This window comes from Filicampus tigris, chromosome 12, assembly GCF_054856515.1.
Source record: "Filicampus tigris isolate MCC_2025a chromosome 12, RoL_Ftig_1.0, whole genome shotgun sequence".
In the NCBI taxonomy this organism is placed as follows: domain Eukaryota; kingdom Metazoa; phylum Chordata; class Actinopteri; order Syngnathiformes; family Syngnathidae; genus Filicampus; species Filicampus tigris.
The window spans coordinates 3,917,501-3,941,562 of NC_141228.1; the positions used below are offsets into that span (position 1 = coordinate 3,917,501).

The 24,062-nt window shown below is 40.8% G+C and overlaps 2 protein-coding genes across 7 annotated transcripts in view; one reads left to right on the forward strand and one right to left on the reverse strand.

Moving 5' to 3' along the window:
- jak1 (Janus kinase 1) overlaps window positions 1–18,334 on the forward strand; it is a 52,435-nt gene extending 34,101 nt beyond the window's left edge. For all 5 annotated transcript variants that reach the window (XM_086046874.1, XM_086046875.1, XM_086046878.1 and 2 more), the window contains 14 exons: window positions 5,287–5,396; window positions 7,272–7,418; window positions 7,561–7,648; window positions 7,732–7,859; window positions 8,582–8,720; window positions 9,194–9,345; window positions 9,469–9,619; window positions 12,162–12,250; window positions 12,600–12,792; window positions 13,140–13,264; window positions 13,818–13,990; window positions 14,837–14,954; window positions 16,290–16,400; window positions 17,322–18,334. In XM_086046874.1, the coding sequence (XP_085903000.1) occupies window positions 5,287–5,396; window positions 7,272–7,418; window positions 7,561–7,648; window positions 7,732–7,859; window positions 8,582–8,720; window positions 9,194–9,345; window positions 9,469–9,619; window positions 12,162–12,250; window positions 12,600–12,792; window positions 13,140–13,264; window positions 13,818–13,990; window positions 14,837–14,954; window positions 16,290–16,400; window positions 17,322–17,435 (1,838 nt within the window). In that variant the 3' untranslated portion in view covers window positions 17,436–18,334. The remainder of the gene's footprint in view (window positions 1–5,286; window positions 5,397–7,271; window positions 7,419–7,560; window positions 7,649–7,731; window positions 7,860–8,581; window positions 8,721–9,193; window positions 9,346–9,468; window positions 9,620–12,161; window positions 12,251–12,599; window positions 12,793–13,139; window positions 13,265–13,817; window positions 13,991–14,836; window positions 14,955–16,289; window positions 16,401–17,321) is intronic.
- raver2 (ribonucleoprotein, PTB-binding 2) overlaps window positions 18,201–24,062 on the reverse strand; it is an 88,639-nt gene continuing 82,777 nt past the window's right edge. For both annotated transcript variants that reach the window (XM_086046879.1, XM_086046881.1), the window contains exon 16: window positions 18,201–22,142. In XM_086046879.1, coding sequence (XP_085903005.1) covers window positions 22,002–22,142 — 141 coding nt within the window. In that variant the 3' untranslated portion in view covers window positions 18,201–22,001. The remainder of the gene's footprint in view (window positions 22,143–24,062) is intronic.

Below are 24,062 nucleotides of genomic sequence, written 5' to 3' on the forward strand. Positions count from 1 at the left end.
CCATGCACATAGGGTTCGGCATGGTTTGAATTAGGATGGTTCTGGTTCCTCTTGGATTCAATTCCGGTTCCTAAAAATTCTCAATTCTGATTCTTTTAATAAATAAGTAAATAAAAAAAAAATAGGTGTCCAACCATCATTTTTTTACAAGTGGAATTGTATGAACTTCTCTGTTTTTTTTTTTTAATTTCATTAACTTTTTACTGTTTGTGAACTTTACCTTGAGTTACTCAAAGGACTATTTTCAACCCGTATCATACCTGTGGACTCTACATGTGAAATAAAGGTCACCAATTGAAATATCATCCATCCACCCATTATCTAAACCGCTTTATCCTCACAAGGTGCTGTCTTCGGGCAGAAGGCGGGGTACACCCTGAACTGGATGCAAGCCAATCGTAGGGCAAATTGCAATATCAATATCAAATGAAAATATACTACGCCAGGTGCTACATTTGGTTAAATAAAAGCAGCGTTCATTGCTAAGTTACACAGTAATGTCAATCAGACGATGCATATTGCACTTAAAGTATTAAAATACAGGTTACGCCAAATCACAAAAGATTAGGTTTGAATATGTTTTGATATTTTTTTTGTTATAGAAGTTATAGATTTTTTTTTACAACAAATGCTGTCTTTGGCACTTTTTGAAATTTGTGTTGACACACGTAAACAAGGTTGCCTTGCTACTTTAATAAAAGTCAAAGAGTGAACTATAAATCCTTACTCTTCCTTGAGTTATGCAATTGTTTTTGAAAAAAAAGGTACCAGTGTTTTAGCTTAACTATAAAATGTAAGCCATTGTAGTGATGCATTCGAATCGAATCGAATCGTAGTAATCGGATTGAATCGTGGGCCTCTGAATCGGAATCGAATCAAATCGTGAGGTACCCATAGATTCCCACGCCTAGTTCTGACGATATGATAAAATGAATAAAAATAAGATAGATCAAAATTAGATAAAGTTAGGCCCTCCATGTGGGACCATATCTACTTCTGTAAACACTGCGCCACATTACATTTTTTTGGGTGCACGCCACTCGACATCATGCTTTGTGTGCATGCGTGTCATGACACATTGCGTTTAAATTAGCAGACACATTTGTTTTTGTAATGTGAACGAGTACATAAAAAAATCGGATGTAACAAAACGTCTGAATTGGGCATCACGCCCTGCAGTGATGAGAATGTAGCCTATTTGTCCACATCTACCAGATGCACGATCTGTAGATACATTATTGATATTACTGGCAACTTTATAGTATAACAGGACAAATTGATGTGCATATAACTGACTGATGAAGGCATGATGGGTGACCGTTCAAGCTACGAATGGGAACTTGCAAGCTAGTTAGCTCTTAGCTCCTCGTTCTGGCTCGTGACTCCCTGTCTGATGTTGGGAGGGGCAATACCTGCAAAGAAAAGTAAGCTGTTTGTGTTGGTGGGTTTCAGGCTTCCAATCATGAGGCGGCAGGTGTTGTTCAGTGCTGGGTCCATTTTCTTAGCGTGGGCTGATCTCTCCTAGACATGGCAGGCGCATTCTACTGATGAATAGCACAGGGCAAGGGCAGTTGTTCTTAGGGTGGATGCTGTGGCTCCCCATTTGGAGTTTGTCAGTTCCCGTAGGATGTTATGGAGTTGGTTTTGCTTATGTATTTCTTGCAGGATAGTTTTGATCCAGGGTGACTCCGAAGTAGACTGGTTTGGCGCAGTGCTCAAGTGATGTGCGGAGGTCGGTTGGCTTGGCAGAGCACCTGCTGTATGGCTCAGAATGAACTTAGTCAATGGAGGGAAAAAAAGTACTTTTTGTTTGTTTCTTTTACAAATGAAGTCAATTTGATGTTTACATTGTAATTTTGAGTCAGTTATGACCCCAAATGAAAAAAAAGCACATCCTTTGTTTTTGTTTTCGTTTTGTTTTTTTGGTGTTTATTTCCAGAACATTGTTTTATGCCTCTTGTCACAAAATTGTCCACGCCCTGTTGGTACAGGTCCAGGTTGTCTGAGTTATTCAGCAGCGTTATCAAAACAGCATCATCTTAATACATGATTATAAATGGATTATTTGAGGATGAATGTCAATCATCTTTGAGCTGAAACAGCCTTGAGTGGCCCTGACATTATTTGTGATGGCAGAGGAAATAGTTTTATTTACCATGACCAACTGTTCTTTGTTGATGAGGAAGGATACATACTACTGAATCAAATATGGGTTAACTCCCCGATGGAGAGGAGTTTAGAAATGAAAATGCTTGGTTGAATCATCTTGAAGGCGAATGAAAAATCCAGGGAGAGAACTCTTGCATAGTTATTGAGTTATCCAGGTGTTTGGTGATAATATGGGTGAGCGAGCAACCGCATTCTGTGTCTGTGCCACAACCTGTTTTAACTGAATTGAATCCAGTTTGTCATTCACAGATTTATGTAAATGGTTTAGCACCATTCTTTCCAGAGACTTCAATATGACTGAAGTTAATGCTACGGGTCTGAAATCTTTGTATTCTTTGGCACACTAAATTTTGGAAATTGGTTTGATGTGTGACGTTTTCTATGCACTTGGAACTGTACTGTACATATAGCTGAAACATTGGTTGTTGCTGAAACAAGCTGGACGAAATTCTTTAGAATAAGTGGGCTACACTTATTGGGCCCTTCAGCTTTTGGGTGAATTTACCGATTCAAGTGATGGTGGCCTGTGGCTGTGGCCTACAGTCTTATCCTGTTGCAGACGGCTCCTTGAGATGGTGTTTCCTCATCTGGATGATCTGTGCCCAGCATCAGATTTCTTAGGTCATTGCGGTATTTTATCATTACACTCACACGTGAGTGTATGTGTTGCGGGTCATTACAGGATCACTTTTAACCTGTATGTGGGTGCGTGTGTGTTTCTTTGTCCTTGTGAACAAGTGCTTTTTTAAACCCTGTGCTCATTAGGTGATCTTTACAGAGCTTCGTTGTTTGTTTGAATCCATTGAGTACTTTTTAGATCAAGTCACACCGTGAAGAACAATAAAATAATCAGAAAGAAGCTAGGTCATACTCAGGTGTGCACATAACTGCAGGTGTGCAACAGAAATCACTGATTCGTACCGTCATTTGTGTCACGAGCCACATTTGCGTACCTGTACACACTCGTGGTGCAGTGCAACAAATCATCTTTGATTGGTAAGGATCAAGCATCGGTTAAGGATGGGCACGATCCATTAGTGTTGGGTCGTTCGCGAACGATTCGTTCAAAAAGAACGAATCTTTTCAGTGAACGTCGTGAGTGAATGGATCACTTCCTGAAGTAATTTGTTCTTTTCTCAGTTCATTTGAGCTCAGCCACGCGCATGTTGTCAATCTTAACGATTGACCAATCAGCAGCCAACGTCAGATGTAAGCGGGATTTACTGAACATACTGCCACGCTATTAGCGTTCACGAAGGAATCAGTGATGTTGGTGAACGGGTCGCTGCGGGAATCAGTGATGTCATTTCCCGTTCACCGACGATTCAGTGAGTGAACGTGTCGCTGCAGGAATCAGTGATTCCATTTTCCGTTCACCAACGATTCGGTGTGAGAACGTATCGCTGCGGGGATCAGTGATGTAATTTCCCGTCCACCAACAATTCAGTGAGTGAACGTGTCGCTGCGGTTTCTCGTTCACGTGAACGAGAACTCCATGCAGTCAGTGAGTGAACTGAGTTTTGCTATGAATGATTCGCGATTCGCCAAGGAAGGAACCACCCACCAACACCACTCCTTTCGTGCTCGCGGGGACAAGCTTTCTTTGGCATCCGTTTCTCCAAGCTTACGGCTCATGTTAAGCCCATTGGCGGGGCTGAATGATTCGGTGAACGATTCTTTTGAACAATTCTTTTTGATGAACTGATTCTAATGATTCAGTTCACTTAAAAGAACTGTTATGCCCATTACTACGATCCACAGAATGGTTGGTGAAAAAAAACTGCACATTCACAATAAGGCAACGTGATTAGTCCGCATTCAGCAGAGGAAATTGAATACATGTACCCTCAAGATCACGTAAGTTGCAGGTACAAGAGCGTCTTGCAAACATATTCAACGAATACACCGCCTCCACAAAGGCTAACTTCAAAATAAAACTTAGCAAATAATACATTGAGTCATTAATGCCAACGCAATAGCCTTAGTAAACTTTTACTTTGAAGTTGGCCCGCGTGGTGGCGTAATGGCTAACCTGACTTCCGTTTTCGACGTATCAGCATTCGGCAGTTTTAGCGCTTGCTACAAACACCAACACAACGCTGTCTTGAAATCATATTCAGTCGCTAATTTAGGACACGAACAAACTGCTGGTTAATTACGCTATCATTGTATGATACGGCACAAGTCTCTAGCGTTAGTGGCTAGCAGCTGTTATCATTAACTGGTAGTTCAATAGCTGCTGCTTTTTTTTTTTTAAACTTCTTTTTATAAATTGTGGACCTAGGTCACTTTGTAATGTGCTGTCCATGTTTTAAGAAAGGTGCCTTAAATTGCACTTCAAGTATTTTTCAATATGAAACAAAAATTAAAAAAAATAAAACTTTGTCTTCATTTAATTTATAACAACACTTTTGCCTAATGTTAAAACATTCAGCTCAAAAGGTCTGGCAGGATACTTTGAACTTTATACACTGCACCACTTACAAAATTGCATTAAATTGTGTCCTTAAAACTAAACGGCCATATTAGACATTAGGAGTTGATTTCGAGTTGATTTCTTTAAAAAAAATTTTATGGGCAAGAGCGTTTTATAAAATGTCATGTCATGTCATCTTCCAAACCGCTTATCCTATACAGGGTCGCGGGGAATTGCTGGAGCCTATCCCAGCCGTCAATGGGCGAAGGCAGACTACACCCCGAACTGGTCGCCAGCCAGTCGCAGGGCACACATAGACACTGTCACTGAGCGGGAATCGATCCCACGCTGCCCGCACACAACTCAGGCGTGTGTACCACTACACTATCAGTGGACCGTTTTATAAAATGAACGAAGACAAAGTTCTATTTAGCTTCTTTTTTTTTTTTTTGCTCATACAAAAAAACGATCCGATCCTTGACTCAAAATCCGTGACCGATCTGAACCGTGACTTATGTGATCCGTTGGACCACTAGTCAGTACCAAAGACAATCTCCTGGTACTCATGCGAGTACCGCATGAAAAAAATTACGTGCACCGCTGACCATACTCATTGTTCTACATATTGTTTTGCTAAATACAGCTAACACTGTTATGTTTTGTTATGTTTTTTCAATCCCTTGTGCGCATGTGTGTTGCAGAGATTTCCAACTTGCTGGTGGTCACTAACGATAGAGCGCCGGTACCTCAGACACCAATGCAGGAATGCCAAGTCATTATTCATCGCATTCATAAGGAAGAAATTGAGCAGGTATACTTTCACTTCAAATCTTTCTAAATGTTATGTCAAGTTAATAATAGTTTGAGTAAAAGAATGAATGATAGATAGATTGATAGATAGATAGATTGATAGATTGATATATTGATTGATATATTGATTGATTTTGGGCTCGATCAGTGATCATAAGGTTTGAAAAAATACTACTCATTCACCGGTTGGGTCAGAAGATGGAGCAATATATCTATTTAACCCATTAAGGATGGGAGCGCATAACCTCGTTTCTACCACTAGAGCGCTATTGCGTCATTCTACCTTTAAAGCCGGGAGAGCGGATACGTCAGTGTCTTTTTTTTAAATCCAATTCTCCATCTCTTAGCCAATTTAATGCATCAGAATATACACGTGAGGGTGGCGCGAGACCACGGAGGATGTCGTGGAATTTTTTCGAGCTGTAGGTAGGCTAATGGCGGACGCCGTCGATCGCCCGGAGCTCTGATAAGTAACGGCAGCGATATATAGACGACCAGTGCAACCAGTCGCACGTGATATGATATGGTTTGTAGACAATGACGATATAGACATCTTTGTAACAGAATAGACGATGGTAATTACCACTCGATTTTTTAAAAAATAATATGGTGCTTCTCTTGCACTGACACATTATTTTTACGTCATCGATTGAAACAGTAAATAATAATAAATTCTGCCTGTGTGAAAGCCACATGTCTAAGCTCTTTAATTCTTTTGGAATTATGTTTCTGTCTGCTACAGGGGCTGATATATTAGTCATTTTGTAAGTGTTGAATTTCTGGGAAATCTTCAGGTTTTCAAGGGTAATTCCAAAGGCGACCTTGGGTTTTGGGGAGCTGTTGAGGCAGGCGCTTTAGTCCTTAATGGATCAAACAACTTGGATATTTACTTGGATATGCATTGGAAAAAATAATAATTGAAACCCAAGAAATTATTCCTCCAAAAAAAAAAAGCTGCTAAACATTAAATATAACGTGATAGCACAGCTTGGATCTACTTTACCATTCTGTGACATGCATGACTATCGCCAGTCATTCAGGTGGCCAGGATTTTTGTTAAAACTATTGCTATGTTGGATCAACAGCTTTAAACACATCCATACACTTACTTACCAGCTACGCCAAGTAGCCTTCGCCTGCTCCTTTTTGGCTCTCATTGGAAGCTGGTTGTGTTGCACAATTCCTGGTACCCACAGAACAATGATTATTTTATCCTACATTATATATGCACTTTTTACCTGGTGTGTATGTGCTGTGTATGTGACAAAGTAGCACATTCTCTAAGCCGTTTGGCTTGGGTGTAGCTGTACAAATTTGCCCCATCTACGCAAACTGTATTGACTTAGAATTGCGTCACGAGAAGAGCTCAACTCACATTCGGCATGACCGCAGTATATCTCATAGCCTCGTTTAGCAAAAGTTCAGTGCTTCTTCAACATTGGAGCTATTTCTGTTTGTTCAACCAACAAAACATGCCTGCCTGCTGGTTGGATATGTAATTGGCTAAATGTATGTGGCCGGATGTGCACGTAACTTAGGCTGAGTGGTGAAAGATGTTGAAATTAAATAACACACATACAAAAAACCTACACCGACGCTATTACTTGATTGCATGGTCGAGGGCGCGGAGGCGCAACATCTGCCTCCCAGCGCAAAGGCTTTCTGCACACAAGACAACATAAGCACATAACCACAGTTTCCTGCCCTGTTGTGGACAATAGGGTTAACCCATGTCTTGCCTGTTCTGTGATAGCAGTTGTTAAAACGTTTAGTCTTTGCAGTTTGATGTTGTCTTACAGTAAGTTTGATTGCAGAAGCTCTGCTCTGTATACAGTACGCTTACTCTCAATTCTGTGGTGTCCCTGCTGCGCACTAGGAGGAGCATCTTGGTCTCGGCACAAGAACTAATATCTTCTCCGGCACGCTGAGGGTAAAGAATGATGAGGATGCAGGTTACGGATCCTTCCAAGAGTATAAGGTGGTGCTCAAGGTGCTGGGTCCAGGACACAGAGATATTTCCCTGGTGAGATTCACGTTCACGTTAACATTACTTTCCAATGCATTTCTTCTTATGGGGTCCACTCCAGTTGAGGGGCATCTGTAAACCGACGTCAGCCACAAAATGTAATGTTATGTTTTAGTCATATTTGTCTTATTGTTTACAGGCTTTCTTTGAAACAGCAAGTATGATGCGGCAAGTCTCTCATAAGCACATTGTGCTGCTGTATGGAGTGTGTGTCCGCCATCTGGAGAGTAAGTACTTATTATTAGCTGCAAGAATCATTTGTGTGTTGTAGAAGATGATTTTGTGGCAAACCTGGTTTTCTGTGTGTCAGATATCATTGTGGAAGAGTTTGTGGAACTAGGACCACTGGATTTGTTCATGAGGAGACAACAAAAGCCACTTAGCACAGCGTGGAAGTTCCAGGTGGCCAAGCAGCTGGCCTCAGCTCTCAGCTATTTGGTGAGAAAGACATGCACGCATGTACGCATGCATGCGCACATTAGGGTTGGGCGGTATTACGGTAGTACGGTATCTAAATTGGTGTCTAAAAATAGCAACGGTGTCACTTTAACTTTAAAAAAAAAAAAATGCATAAGGACCTAATTTAATAATTTTTTGATGGCACATGTATAATAAGTCTAAAATTTGTGACGGTATTACCATGTACACAGGTATAATGAGGAGACAGCAAAACGGTGTCCAAATTTGAATACCGCCCAAACCTAGCGTGCATCTCATTTAAGAACGCCCAGGGTTGTTTACAATCTATTTTAACTGTTGAACTACAAATCTGAGTGATATTTGACAAACAACTCTGCTGGCTACAATTAGCCAACTTTAATTTGTGAATTGGCCATTACCTGCCAAAGCAGCATGGGGTATGGTGGGGTGACATAGTCAAATGTAAAGCAGAAATAGTCAAATGACAGCCTTCTGGGCATTCTAGTGGGCATTCTAGGGGAACTGAAATATTTTCATTCATCTGCTTAATTCTTATTCCACCAGCACCATATTAATCAGAATACCATGTTTAGAGTAGTGGGGAACATTGAACATATTATTGCAAAGAACATTTTTGACTTGAGTTCCCTCTTTAAAGATGTCAGTGTTCTTGCACAATATGCAGTACATGTAGGAAAATATATCTGTGCAATTTTAAACATTTTTATTTGAACATGCAGGAGGACAAAAAGTTGGTCCATGGCTTTGTGTGCGCAAAGAACATCTTGCTAGCACGAGGTGGACTGGATGCTGATCAAGGAGGGCCCTTTATTAAGCTCAGTGACCCAGGAATACCAGTCACAGTGCTCACAAGAGAGGGTATGTATGCCTTACAAATATTGAAACCAAAATGCCTTGTGCTTTCTCTTTTGTTGAGTTAGCTGCAAGCAGAAGTAAATGCAACAATATGCATTTTCATGTGGTCACATTTCAAAAGTCCCATGCCACATCCATTTTCTTTTCCTTTATTTTTTTGTAATTAATCGTCCTTTTTTCTGTTTTGCAAGATGATTTGGGTTGGCTTTATGAAAAAGTGACCACTATGCTTTTGAACTGTGACTATGTGAGATGTGCTGACCAGGTGATTATTTCCAGCACATTGAGAACATCAAGTCATGTTGCAGTAGTTTGATGCTGATTTATTATCTTATGGTAATTTAAATAATACTGCGTGTCATTTGTGCATGTTTATGGACACATCAGTAAGTGTTTCATTTGTCAAGTGGTAAAGGGTGCACTGATGTTCAGTTAAGATAAATCATTGACGTTGGCTGTTTGCTGTTGCTCTGCAGAGTGTGTTCATCGGATACCCTGGATCGCACCTGAGTGTGTGAAGAATGTTTCTTCCCTGAGTGTTGCAGCTGACAAGTGGGGCTTTGGGACCACCCTGTGGGAGATTTGTTATGATGGAGAGGAGCCACTTAAAGAAAAGAAGCTCACGGAGGTGGGGAGGCGAGCAGTATACAATTCAATGGCTTTCTTTTATCTTCAATCTCTTATTGATCAGAAGACCCATCTGCATTTAGCTTATCATGAAATTGTTGTGTATGTATTTCGCTTTGAGCAGAAGGAGAGGTTCTATGAAACTGAGTGCCAGCTTGCGACCCCTGACTACAGAGAGTTGGCTGAACTGATGATCCACTGCATGAACTATGACCCAAAGAAGAGACCTTTCTTCAGGGCTATTGTTAGAGATATTGACCAACTGGAAGAACAAGGTATGGCTATACTGTGCAAGGCAGTGCTCCCCAAACACCAGATGGGACGTTTGGTAGCCGGCTGCACAGAGACCCCACCAAAAAACAAATAATTAGTATTATTATTAATAATGTTTATTTTATTTTTTAAGTGGCACATATCCAGCAGCACCCCACAGTTTATACATTTTAAATGACAACAAATGCAGTAATGGTCGTTTGACAGATAATTGCTGAAATCTTCCTACACATTCCAGGGTTATTATATTTTTGGAATTTTCATTAGTTAGTTTTCATTTAGTTTTTAGTTTTGTTTTTTAAATGTAGTAATTGGTTTGCATTCGTCTTCAGGGATGCATTGTTAGTTTTTATTAGGGCTGCCATGATTAGTCGACTAATCACGACGACCAAAATCATTCGACGATTAATTTTAATTGTCGACGCGTCGTTTATTTATATATTTGGCACATTATTTTTCTTTCGAGACTGCCGCGTGTCGCTCTTCTCCCGCTGGCTGCAACGCACATGCGCAGTGGTGATAATCCGGGTGATGTAAACGGAAGCATTGTGGGTAAAGTACTGTAAGCCTTACACTGTAAGGCAGGAGTCTTCAATCCTGTTCCTCGAGGGCCGGTGTCCTGCCTGTTTTCCATCTCTCCTTGCTACAGATATTCACCAAAGGTCTGCAGAAGCTGGATAAGGATCCTGATCATTTGAATCAGGTGTGTGTTGCAGCAGGGACAGATGGAAAACAGGTAGGACACCGGCCCTCGGGGAACAGGATTGAAGACCCCTGCTGTAAAGGCTAATCCGTGTTGGCATCCGAGTCCGAAAGTTACGCCGCATTTCACCAAATATACTCAATACAATGCAAACCCACCTTTCATGGCAGCACGATGGGGATGCCCAATCGTTTAAAAAAAGGGAGCAAGTTATGGCTTATGCCTGATTTAATATCTGACATAGGCACAGTTGTGTCCAGAAGCTAGCTGCAGATAGCATACACACGTTACGGTGTGTTTGATGTAATGCTCCTATTTGGTACGCTAACACGTCGTAGCATCTTTTATGGATTAAGCAGACATTATTCAGTAAACTCGCGTCTATTAAAAACCACAACTCTGTGTGTTTATGCCTATGATGGACATCGAAGCAGGAAGCGCACACTTGCTCTCTCTCTCTCTCTCTTTCTCTCGCTTGCGAAGGGAGTGATGCGTTCACGAACTGGGAAATATCAGCACTCAACACAAAAACGACATACAGTATGTGCCACTCATCGGCATCACATAACAATAAAATCCATAATTAAGTTGTTGTATTATACTATGTTATGGTGCAAAAAAAAAAGGTATTTTTTTGTTACAGGTGCATACCACATTTTGATTGTGTAGATCAATTTACTACTTTTAAATTATGCATACTAGTGAAAAGAATAACAAAACCTTTTTGCTAAAGTTTAAATTAACACAAAATGAAAAACCAATACAAGTGTTTATTTTAGTTTCCTTTAGCACAGAGCATTTGCCCAATTTACTCCTCTGATTTCACTACCTTCCGTTAAAAAAAAAAGTCTTTTCAATTTCATTGTATTAGTGCAACTCTCCATAGTCTTTAGTTTTGTTTAAATTTTAAAACGCACCAAAGAATTACAGCTAAATATTTCAAGGCCAGAGTATCACCATCAATTTAAATCGCTCCTTTATTTATCAACATGCCAGGAATGATGGCTTAAGTTGCAAAGTTTAATACAAGTTGAATGTACTATCATCTTGTCTCATGATTAGTTTATACATAAAGAATTTAAGCTGTAAGTGAATGATGCTTATTACAAGAGCAGCAGCTTGCTGCTGCGATTTGCCGCAATTTATATATTATCCGATTAGTCGACTAATCGCGACTACTGTTAGTGATTAGTCAACTAGCAAAATAATCGTTTGTGGCAGCCCTAGTTTTTATTAGTTGTAGATTTTTTTGAAATGCTTAGTTTTAGTTTAATCTTCGTTAGTTTTAGTATTAGGTTTCGTTTGAAAAAAAAAATGTATTACTTGTGTGCAAGATTTGAAAAAACACAATTGTAAGTATTTTGTAGTAACAATCAACTCATTTACTGCCAGACATTTTCAGACCCTCTTTTACCCTAACGTTTGAAAAAAAATATAAATAAGTTCAAGGGATTGAATGGCTGGACTGTAAAAAGACACAAATAAATACGTCAATGGCAGTGAATGAGTTAAACAAAAATATTATTGTAAAAACATTTTTAATACAGGTACCGTATAATAGTCCACAGAATTTGACAGATATCACTGTGTTTTCATTCGCTGTTTTTGCTTAGGTAGATGTGCGTGTGTTGATGGGGTGGATCAAATCTGTCCACTGCACTCGCATTGGCAGATCTTGACTTCATATCTGATTTTTATTCAGTTTAGCCTGTTTCTGATCTGAATTTGCATTCCGAATGCAAATAATTGAGATAACCTGCAGGCATTTCTGCTGAAATGTCACTCACTTGCGCAAATACAGGTATTTTGTGACAAGGATTGTGCTTATTTTTCTCTCATAGATCCATCCATCGAACCACAGCCTGCACCTGAAGTGGACCCAACTGTGTTTGAAAAGAGATTTCTGCAGAATATCAGAGATTTGGGACAGGTGAGCGCTTATTGCAGTTTTATAGTGGTACATTATTTTAGTCACACTTTAACGGGACATCCATATTCATCTGAAGTCAACCATTCTGCCTTGTTTTAGCGCTGTCAGAGAGGTATTTGTTTAACAATAGTATGTGTTTATTATTGTTGGGTTAATTTGCTCTAACCGTAGCAAAGTTGCCAATATATCCTCTAATATAGCTAAATGTGGTCATCAGAAAATGAGCATTATTATCTTGTTAAGGTAAGATTTTAGTGTTTGTGCATTGAATCTCGTTAGATTGTGCAGGTGTACCAAATGTCGTAGCTCTAGATGAGCGTATTACTGACCTGACTCCATCTCGCTGAAGGGCCACTTCGGAAGGGTGGAGCTGTGTCGCTATGATCCCCGAGGAGATCGAACTGGCGAATTAGTGGCGGTGAAGTCGCTCAAGCCCGAAAACGGACAGGAGAAAGGCAACAACCTCTCCAGTGAAATTAATATACTGAAGGCCCTCTACCATGAAAACATTGTCAAGTACAAGGGCATTTGCCTGGAGGAGGGTAAGCACACACATGACTGCGTTCACGTTTAGGTGAAGACCTCATGACCAGTTGACAGGGAGCAGTTCACTTGGAGACCTTCCAACGTCGATGCATTTGTATTTAGATTGCGTCTTTACCTTTATCCAGTTGTAGACTGAAATTATGTGTGCCCTTGATGCAAACACATGAAAATTAGTGCTGCATTGTGTTGGAAGGTAGACAATAAAAGAAGGCAAAAACGAAGAAGAATCTTTCACCTACATTATTTGGTCAGAAATGATGTGAGAATTTGATTTTTCTCCCAACATTAGAAGCCATTTTGTGCTCCTAACTTGGCAACGCCATCTCCGTTTGTGTCTGAGCAGGTGGTCGGGCCACCAAGCTGATTATGGAGTTCCTTCCTTTGGGAAGTTTGAAAGATTACCTGCCCGACAACAAAAGCAAGATCAGTCTCATCACCCTGCTCAGCTACTCCACTCAAATATGCCGGGTAGGTAACTCGTCCCACTGGCTCTCATTTTCTTCTTCTTCATTCGTAACAGGCACGGCTCCATAACATAGGGGGGAATGAGAAGATCATTTGAAATATTTATTTATAATATCAAAGAATATGCTGGAAGAGTTTAACTGGGGCTGCAAATATTTCTTTTAATTGAATTAATCAACCAAAGTCGCTGATAGTGGTACAGTCCGAGTGCAGGCAGCCTGGGTTCAGTCCGCTCACCACTCAGAGACTGTGTGAACGGTAGCGTTAATATTTTATGTGCCCGGTGGTTGACTGTCAATCAGTCCAGAATGTTGTCTGCCTTTTGGCTGAAGTCAGCTGAACAGGATGAGCGGTGTAGGATTTATCTTCGGACTGTGGCGGTGGGTATGAATCCTGGCTCAGGTTTGCATGATTGTCAACTGATTTGGGAGAAGGGAAAGAAAAAACGAATTGTGGATGATGCACACTCAGGCAGCATTTACTCAAGGGGGTCGACTGTTGTGCAGTGTAGATCCAGTTTGTCAACAGAGTGAGCAATATCACCTTTGTTTTTTAGGGAATGGACTACCTGGGATCTCAAAATTACATCCACCGTGACCTGGCTGCCCGAAACGTGCTGGTGGAGAACGAGCGGACGGTGAAGATCGGAGACTTTGGCCTGACCAAAAGCATTAAGGACAATGAAGTCTATTACACGGTCAAGGAGGACAATGACAGCCCCATTTACTGGTAAATACTTCAAGAAATACTTGTGTCAAGAAAGACCTTATTTGACTGTATAGCCTTTACCATAGTGAAGATGAAAATTCATCTAGTGGTTGGGACTCAAGAGTGGGTTTGTGGACCAGTCGGCCGCACAAAGGTACTGCCGTAAGGCTTTTGATGTCACGAACGATGCGCGATCAACTGATTTGCACAGCCGCCTAAGAATACGTGGCACAAGAAGCGTGGTACTGTAGATGACTGGTTTTCATTGGATTGGTTTATACTTATGCCCTAGATTTGTGTGTGTTTTTTTTAATAAATAATGATGAAAGACAGTCATCGCCATTTTACTACTGCCTTTGTGAATGTTAGCGGTAGTCCGTGGCGCATTCTGTGCCACAGAGGACCCCACTCGGGGGACTCGAGGTCACTTTTGGCTTTTATTTGGAAAATAACAGTAGCCTTACAAATTTGTACCACTTACTGCACCGGACATATTTGTCCAGGTTAAAGGACTTTCCTAAAAAGAAGAGATCAGTGCCAAGTTATATGAGTGACATTTTGTGGACGTATTTTTGTGCATTTAATTAGACTTTCTTCATTTTTGTCCATGCTTGTCATGTTTATCTTCAGTTTCTTAAAAATATGCTCTGAAAGGCATTTTATGAGCATGTGTAGTTGCGTGTACAAATCCATGGCTATGTTTGAACAATTGTCTTAATATTTTTAAAAATGGGTGGCAAATTTACATCTATAGGAAAATGCGGGCCCAAGGGTGCCAACAATTTAGAGTCGCTGCATCACATTGCGCTTATTGTATTTCTCCCAGCGTAATAATTCCAGTTTCTCTCCTGTGTTCGTGCGCCTCAGGTACGCTCCAGAGTGCCTGACTCACTGCAAGTTCTACCTTGCCTCGGATGTTTGGTCTTTTGGAGTCACCATGTATGAGCTCATCACCTACTGTGACACCACCAAGGCCCCTATGCAGGTGCCCACAATCGCACATTTACTGCCGCTCTTTGTCATATGCGGTGAAAGCTCCGTGGTTGAACCCGATCTGTTGTGGGTCCAATTATTTGTTCCCATTGGAAAAAAAGGATAGTGACAATCATAACAACTTTATTAACTGAAGTATCATTTTGAATAGTGTAAAAGCACTGTAATGTAAAAGTAATGATGTAAAAACAAAATTCACCTTTAAAGATAAAGGAGGAACAACTATGTGAACCCTTTGGAATTTCTTACATTTCTGCAGAAATTGGTCATAAATTGTGATGTGAGCGTTCATCTAAATCACAAGAACAAATAGTCTGCTTCAACTAACACCACAGAAACTTGTGTTTTTATATTTTTTATTGAAAATAAAGTAAGCATTCACAGGAGGAGAGAAAAAGGAAGTGCTGCTTCAAAGCTTGGGAGTCCAATAAATGTCCAATAAATGACTAAGTAGTCAATATTTGGGTTAAGGTCAAAATTTCGATTTCTGGGTCATTTGGAAAAAAAACTGTTTTCTCTCTCCCCCCCCCTTAAATAACCCAATTGAAACGGCGCCGCACGGTCGGCATGACACAATTTACGTCATCTCCACTTGTTACTTGCATCTGTCAATAAAACACTTTCTATTCAAGTCACCTCACGAATGAACTAGACGGATTCCTCCTCGCTTTAAAAGTGCGGTGTCAAACTTACTCTAGCTTTCGCCATGTATTGTTTATCACTAAACATGTATTTCGTTTCATTTATCGCGAATAAATGTATGGCTTAAAGCTGCCCTGGCCGCGAGAAAACGCACACCAGTTTCAAATGGTCAAAATGGAAAACCGGCCATTAAGAACTGATGACTTGTATAAAGCTGCAGAAGCATCCAAAAGTATCTCGAAATGATGCAGTACTACTGGCAAAATATTCTGTGAACAGATGAAACCAAATTCAGTTGTTCGCGAGGAACACACAACACCGTGTGTGGAGGAAAATGGCACAGCACACCAATATCAAATCCTTCTCCAGACTGTCAAACATGATGGAGGGAACATAATGGGATGGGTGTGCTTTGCTCCTTCAGGGCCTGGACAGCTTTCTATAATCAAATGATTTCACAAGTTTCACAAGATATTTTGCTGAAAAATTGAGGCCACCTGTCCAACAGTTGAAGCTCAAAAGAGGACGGCTATTAGTTTAAGCAGACTTTGTTTATTCGTTGTGATTTAAATCAGACATTTTATGACCAAACCATAGAGGCAGATTAGTGTATATTGGTTTGTCTTTTTGAAGCAGTTGACAATTTCTACCGGGCTGTATTGAGTACTTTGTTTTCTTTCTGCAGCTGTTCTCCAAGATGATTGGTTCCTCCCACGGTCAGATGGTCATTGTTCATTTGGTCCACGTGCTGGAGGAGGGCAAGAGGTTACCACAACCTGATGGCTGCCCTGAACGGGTAAGACACTTTTCACTTTGGCCTCCCAACATCCAAATGATTTCGCATAGATGTTTGAAATGCCTACATTTCGTCATCATAATCATTTGCAGCGCAAAGAAATCGACGTTTTGAGTTTCACTTGGGAAAATGATACTTAGTCGGCATATCAGTCATGAATAGACCCACACAAAAAGTGTCCAAAGGCCAGGCACTGTTTTGGGGTCATTTTGCATTTAAACATTACTTGTTAACTACTGTGCTGCATTAGTGACGGGATTAGGCCCAATAGTAGACTTCTTACTCTATATCACGGATATCAATTAAGTGCTCAAAAAGCTGTTTAGGCATCCAGTATATTAGAATATTAGTGACAAACAAACATTAGAAGGACAACTTTAGCATATTAGTAGGGCAACTACACTGAACAAAAACATAACTACAACACAGTTTCTTTCCTGCCATTTTGATGAACTGAAATCAATGCAGTAAAACGGATTATCTCGGCAAAGGAGAAGTGCTCACGAACTGATTTAGACAAATTTGTGAACAACTATTGAGAGAAATCATCCTTTGCGTCCACAGTCTTACTTCTTTGAACTCAGTTCATGGAAAATGGCGGCAAAAACAAGTTGTTAGTTAACTATGCTTCTAGTATTACGACTACCATTATATAGTGCAACTCGACTAGTTAATGCCTACCACTAGTAGCAGTTATGCCTCATTTGTAAGAATGCAGCTGTTGTACTAGTGAGGACAAATAATAGCTTGTTGAGCATTTAATTGATATCCTTGAGGGTACTAGCAACACTAATCATTCTACTAGTGTGGTGAATTGTCCTCAAGTTGTGTCAAAGATTATGAAATAAATGCTCCAACTGCATTCCATCTGACAGCGCTGTTGATTAAGGACACTGAACTATGGCATTTTTGCCATGGCAGGTGTATGAGGTGATGCGCAAGTGTTGGGAGCACGCCCCCGAGAGGAGGATCACCTTCAAGCAGCTCATCGACGAGCTGGGCAACATTCGGCGGCAGCTCGGCTCTCCCGAATAACACGTCGGCCCATCTTGGCACCTCGATCGTTCTCCGGACGCACTGCTCGCTACTAGTCAATATGATCGCACTTCTGCTATGTATGCCCTGCTCCCGTATGTGCCAATGTGAAAATCGGCGGCGTCTCAACGATCCCCGCTCATCGTGTGACTCAAAGGATGGACCGGAGCGCTCACGTCAGCCAGCACGCGTGGTTGGACGTATGTTTTTCTTTGAGGTTAGTTCTGAGTGCCTCTCTTTTCTCAGAGGGAGCCTCCCGAGCCATGGAATCATGCGTGACACTTTGGTTGGTGGAGCGATTTCATTTCAACTCTTGGCCAGCCCTCATTTGCAAATGACTCCCCACCCCCAAAAAAAACCAAAAACAATCACCACTGATTTGTCCTTTAAGGATGATACACCTGAGCTGAGGATGTATTATTCCAAAGTTGATAGCTCATTGATCCTGTTTGCTCATGAGCGGCAGGTACATTGGTCGCACTTCAGTACATTCTCCAATGCTCGTTAGCTAGCTAATGCAACATTTGACAAAGTTATTTTTTCAAAAAAACAACAAAAAACAAAAAAGTGTATTGGTGTTGCAGGACTGATGGTCGCAACTTACTATTTAGTTATTTTACAGGGCATTTTCAGTTGAAACGTATTTTCCATGTAAATCTGTAATTGTATACTCATTTTGCTGCACCATTTCACTCTGTATGTGAGAGGCTTTTAGCAAGGCTGTTATTGTCAATTTGAAAGAAAGGAAAAAAAAAAAAAAGAGGACACACTTGAGCCCACATTTTAATTAGGAATGTAAAAGACAATTCCTCTTGAAAACAAAAACAACAACAGTTTGACTCATGAGAGATAAAACGTCCATGGATATATATAATGGAAAAATAAATAACATCACTGTATTCTTTGTGTTTCCAAATGCAACGTTAACTAACTCTTGAAGATATACACAGCACGATATATCTCTCTCTCTCTCTCTCTCTCTCTCTATCTATATATATCTATATCTATATATATTTATATAGATATATATATCTATATATATATATATATATATATATATATAGATATAGATAGATATATAGATACATAGATAGGTAGACGCCTATCTGTCTATGTATAGTATATCTATATCAAAGTGATATAAAATGTAACAAAATCTATATATCAGATCCCAAATAAATAAAAGCCTTATGTTAACAAAGCGTGAATCACCGACATTCTATTGATCATCTACAGTCATATGCATTATGGTATTTAAGTATCGCTGTTATTTACTGAATGGCCAGCCTCATCTTACCAATGTAACAGAGTAGGCATTCTGGTACCTTTGCAACGAATACAAATAGGTATACACTTTTTAAATCATTTTCCCCCCAGGTACTGGGAATAATGGAACAAAGAAATTGAAGATTCTCCGACAGTATTGGGCCTGTAGCATTGGCTTAACAGGAGGAACGGGTCCTGTGAGATTAGTACGTTTTTTAAATTGCATGGCAGGCCTGATCAAATGTTGTCGATGTCCCCTGCAATACACAATATAAAAGAGACTTGTCAAAACGTTGAAAGAAAGGGCTGACCATGCTGCAACACCCCCAATAACTCACAGATGACCGGCGAGAGCAGCGTACAGACAGCACATTCCAGCCTGCTGACTCAGCAGGTCACAAGCTCATATTCAGTAGTAGACCCACATTCACTTCTGGGGGGACTTTTATTAGTGAGAACTGGGAGGTCAAACGATGTGAAGCGCCTCGCCCTTTGATGGTCAGCTCTATGCCGTTACATAATAATTCACTAAACTGGAAGATGATTGGTACTGTTGAGTCCAGAAGTGTTTAGAGGGCATAGAAGCTGGTTACAAAAATGGGCAATATAGGGAAACGTAATTGCAGTGAATGATGTCAGGTTACAAATGTTCATGGTGCATAGTCCACGAAGCATGTGAAGGTCACAAGACTACAGCAGTTTATAAGAATAAGAGAATGGTGTAATGGAAGAACACATCATTTTAGCCCAGTGACCCTCAAAAAAGGTTAACAAGCTCATCTGCTATTGCTTTTCAGTGTTGCCAAGGCGATGCAAGTACAGCACAACAATTCTACCCAACGGTAGAGCACAATGGAAAAAATATTTGCAAGAGTATATTAAGGAGTATTAGGGTAACACTGAAAAGAACAAATATGCAAGAAGTCAGAATTGCATGATAAAAAAAATCACGAGAAAAAATATAGGTATACATTGTATTTTTTTCCAGGTATAGTCTGAAATTATAGGCAAATATAGGCACAATTGCAGATATAAAGTCATAATTTTGCAAAAACAAGTCAAGAAAAATGCACAATTTGGGAAGAAAAAAGTAATATTGCTCATACAAACCTAACTGTGAACACAAGGAATGTTACGTTTATGTTGTGTGGGAATTTTGAAGTCAATCCTTAAATGATGTTGATGAGATAGACTTCTAGAAAAAGTCCATTTTTTTTTTTAATTCTTTATTCTGAGATGCCCTTACACTTGTATAATCATTATTCTCTCTCTTTTTTTGTGTTCTTTTTAGTGTGGCCCAAATAGTCCTTGGTAAATTTATTGTAATGTCGAACATAAGAGTACATATTATAATACATTCAACATTCTACAGCAGTAGGAGCCTTAGTTATTGCCATACAAAGCAGTAATACTAAAGTAGCAAGCCCTCATCGACTAAAGTTGTACATGAAGTATTTTTTTGAACAGAAAACCGATATTGACGAGAAGAGGAAGAAAAAAAACATTTGTCAGACATTGCTTTTTATACAAAAGAAAATAGATTCACGCTCTTGTAAAAGAAGGTTATTGGAAGGTGAGCGGTGATTGCAAAAAAAACAAATCCACCTAATATTGCAGCAACAGTCAATCGGCATTGTGTGTATTTACCATCAAAGTACTTCACGCCGAGAGAGTGTTACAACTACACACTGAATTTTGTCCACATCATGAGAAAATCCCTTTTTCAAATGCAATGCTGTCTTGTCTAACCCTTAGATAAGTACTGTACAATATGCCCAAAACTGCTATAAAGAAAATGTGCTGTGGTGTGTGTGACTATGCAAACATCTTGATTAAAATGTTCCACAAATCCAACTGGAAAAGTGAATGCTAAACCGTAGCAATGGATAGACGCTAATATCCCTAACAAGCTTCACAAGTGACACAAAAAGCAAAGTGTTGGACAATGGAGTGTAGCCCCTACAAGAAATGTTTGATTTAAAAAGAACAGCCTGGAAATCCTTCAAAGTGTGTCAAGTTGGACCTTGGTCAACTAGGCTTGACGATCATGGAGAAATTAGTAGGGCCCTCCCAAACCTAGCCTTCAATTACCAGTCTGTCATTAAAAAAAAAAATGAGACCAGGAAAAAACATTATTATTTTTAACAGAATGCAAATTTGTACAATTCCATTTTAAAAATAGAGGAAATCCTTTTTTTTTTTGCAGGGACTACAAGGACATTGTTAGAAATATACAGCAAGTGGATTTGAAATCGTTCTACGTTTACACGTTTTCACTCTCGTGGTACTTTGTGCTCACTACAGAGCTGACAGACGTTCTCTTGTAAGTCAGCAGGGCTTTATTAGTCCACGCCCTGTTTCCTGATGTTCCCCCAGTGTTGGGAGTACAAAATGGCTGACACTTCCTACAGATACAGCTTAGGCACACTCATGAACACACACACACACACATGGAGGCGCAAGGAACAGCTGTCCATGTAGAAAAGAGCAATGCAACAGTAGAAAGAAAAGAAGAGGCGTTAAAGCGCTAACAGACAGCGTTGTTGCACTGTTAGTTTGAAGTTGTTTGCTAGCTTGACCAGCCTGTTAGCATGCTGGCCTACAGCCTACACACACATTAGTTCACGTCATATTATTACAAGGTAATATTAGTATCGGTGACACGCTGGGGAGGGATAACGACTAATTGAGGAGGGTTAAGGCTTGAACCGGACAAAAGCAACAGCTCACGTTTGAGCATCTGCATATTTGCACTTTGACATTCACAAATTCCCCTACTGGGAGATTTTTGGAGGCAACCTATATTCCATTAATTTCTGAAAAACTCACCGCTCATAAACGATGTTGTTGTAAGGGGTTTCATTTCGACAAACGTAGTGCTTTGCCAACATTTTGGGCATCTGTAGGCAATTAAAAACTTTTAAGAGGGAGTGTTGATTGGAGAGAACGCTGTCCTACGGTTTGCAATCTGTTACATTGGTTCTCGGTTTACAACAACCCCGACACGCCACGTTTCTAGGTTACCGATGGCGCGTAATAAACAAATTTGCGCAGCGGCGCATGTCGTCCCGCAGAAGACGCATGTCGTCCCGCAGCACAAGAAGGCACGCTTAGTGACTCAACTTAGCGTTTTTCATTTGATTGTTTTACATGAATGGCCTGGAAGTGTATTTCCATTGAGACGAATACAGCGCTAGCGTTTGTGATAGACAAGTAAACCGAGGCCCCCGTGTGCTGCCCCATTCAACTGTACCCAGTTTGCAAGATTCAGCCACTAGGAGGAGTTGTGAGCTTGCCACTCTAGAGCCTCTTCCTCTTGAAATAGTCAGCATATTGCCCCCCAAGGCCTTGGGAGTGCTGCCCGATGTAGCCGCCATCTGATGACGTCACTTCCTGCACCGCCAACTGGGGATACTCCCTCTTGTGGCCCCGCGTCTGGTTCTAAAAAAAAAAAAAAACGGGGACACATCAAACTTTTTCCCGAAAGATTTGATGAGCAGCCGCACCCTGGATGGATGGCTGGTTGATTATTTATGATGTACTAATATCCCCCCCCAAAATTGAAAGTGGTTTATACATTACTGACATTGATTGTCTGTTTGGGTTTTGAAGAACAGCAGAAAATGGCATGACAGAAATAGCTTGGCAAAGCTGAGGGAAAATGAACTAGACAACAATGCAAGCATGCTGTGTTTGTGTGTGTTTTAGGATAAGAGCGGGCTAACAGGGTTTAGCTGCATGAGAGAGAGGAGGCCACAAAAGGCCGTCTGTCCAAACAAAGTGGAATCTCTCTCCAGACAGTGCTGCCGAGCTGGGCCTTCCACATCCTGTCTCTTAATATCTCCAACCATCGCTCTCTCTGCAAAGGTCCTCTTGTCAGCTGTTTCTACATGAAACATCAAATACTGATGACTGACTAATGATTAGTGACGAGTAGCATAATCATCAGGTCGGGAAATTCACTCAGAAGGATCATAAAAGATAAAGATTTCAAACTGGAATACTTCATTCAATGACAGATGTGTTGTGGGGTATTCACCCCCAAATCAACTTTTTTTTTTTTTTTGCTGATAAACTGTAGACGGGTGTCGACTAATGCTGTCTTCATGTCCTGGTCGTTATTTTGACATTTTAGTGCATGTTTGTTGAAATCTTGGATTTGGGGCGAAAAGTGGCTGTGTGGAGCCATCTTCAGGTTAAACACTGCACTGGGTGTAAATGTGTCTTTTTGTCCTCTGACTAGCAGAGAACTTGACGTAGTCGCTCCAGTGTTCAGTCCCACACCGGCGCAAGCACCCATATCTAACTGTATGAAAATGACAGAAGAAAGAAAACTCCGCCCAACGTGTCACTTCGACTGCACTGTGCGCTTGACTTGCGCTAGGCACGAAAATAGGTCCTTTGGTTTTTGTGCCTTTCAAACTAAATGAATACTGGCTCCAAATAAATGTTCTCGGCCTCCTTGACTACTAATTATCAGTATCTGCCGTGAAAAAAAAAAAAAAAAAAGATCCTCCCAGAGATGTTGTCGGGCTGTCCTAAGTAGACGCGCCCCTGCTACATGGTGTGCGACAATGGCGCTGGATTGGCAGACTGAGGTTAAGAAGCGGGCCCAGAGCGTGTGTTCCAACTAAAGGGGGTTCACACGCCCGAGCCTCCCTGGTAAAGTCTATTCAAGGGCAGTGGACAGGAGGGTCCATCGGGAAGTTGAACTCTCACATTCAAGGCGAGCAATGCGGCTGCGGGCTCATTTCCCCATGCCAAGCAACCGCCTCGGCTCAGTCCAGCAGAACGTTGGCACATGCTTGCAACATCCTCTTTCGGGCGAAAAATCATTCAGACTGAAACTGAAAATGCCCTTTTTGGGAAGCAACGTTTTGTGTGGCCAAATCCCTCGCTTTCGTCCTGGCTGTGTAACAGTGGACCAGCTTGACACCCTTGGAGGGAGCACAAGCCTTTGACTCAATCGGACGACAATACGTGTTTTGGGGACTCGGAGGAGGTGTGTGAACGTGTCCCTCTGGGACTTCTGTGGGGGGTACTTCCGGAGTACGGAAGGGACCCGCTTGATACGTGCTATTTGGTCAATGTACCACCAGGAAAATGAAAACTGGTAATAAATTGCCAGAATCTCTAGTTGAGAATCTGAGTAACTTATTTTCAAAGCAAACAACCGTGACAGTACAGCGTGCCTGAAATAAAAGAGTTGTCCATTCCATGGTTTTATCACAAAGGTCAAAATGACCAACCGTGCTTTCCCAATTGCCAACAAATACTAATGTTCACTAAAATACTGTAAGCGCAGTTGCAGCGCAAACCCAGCAGCTGCTAGTTGCAAGATGAAATGTTTGGAGTTTATTT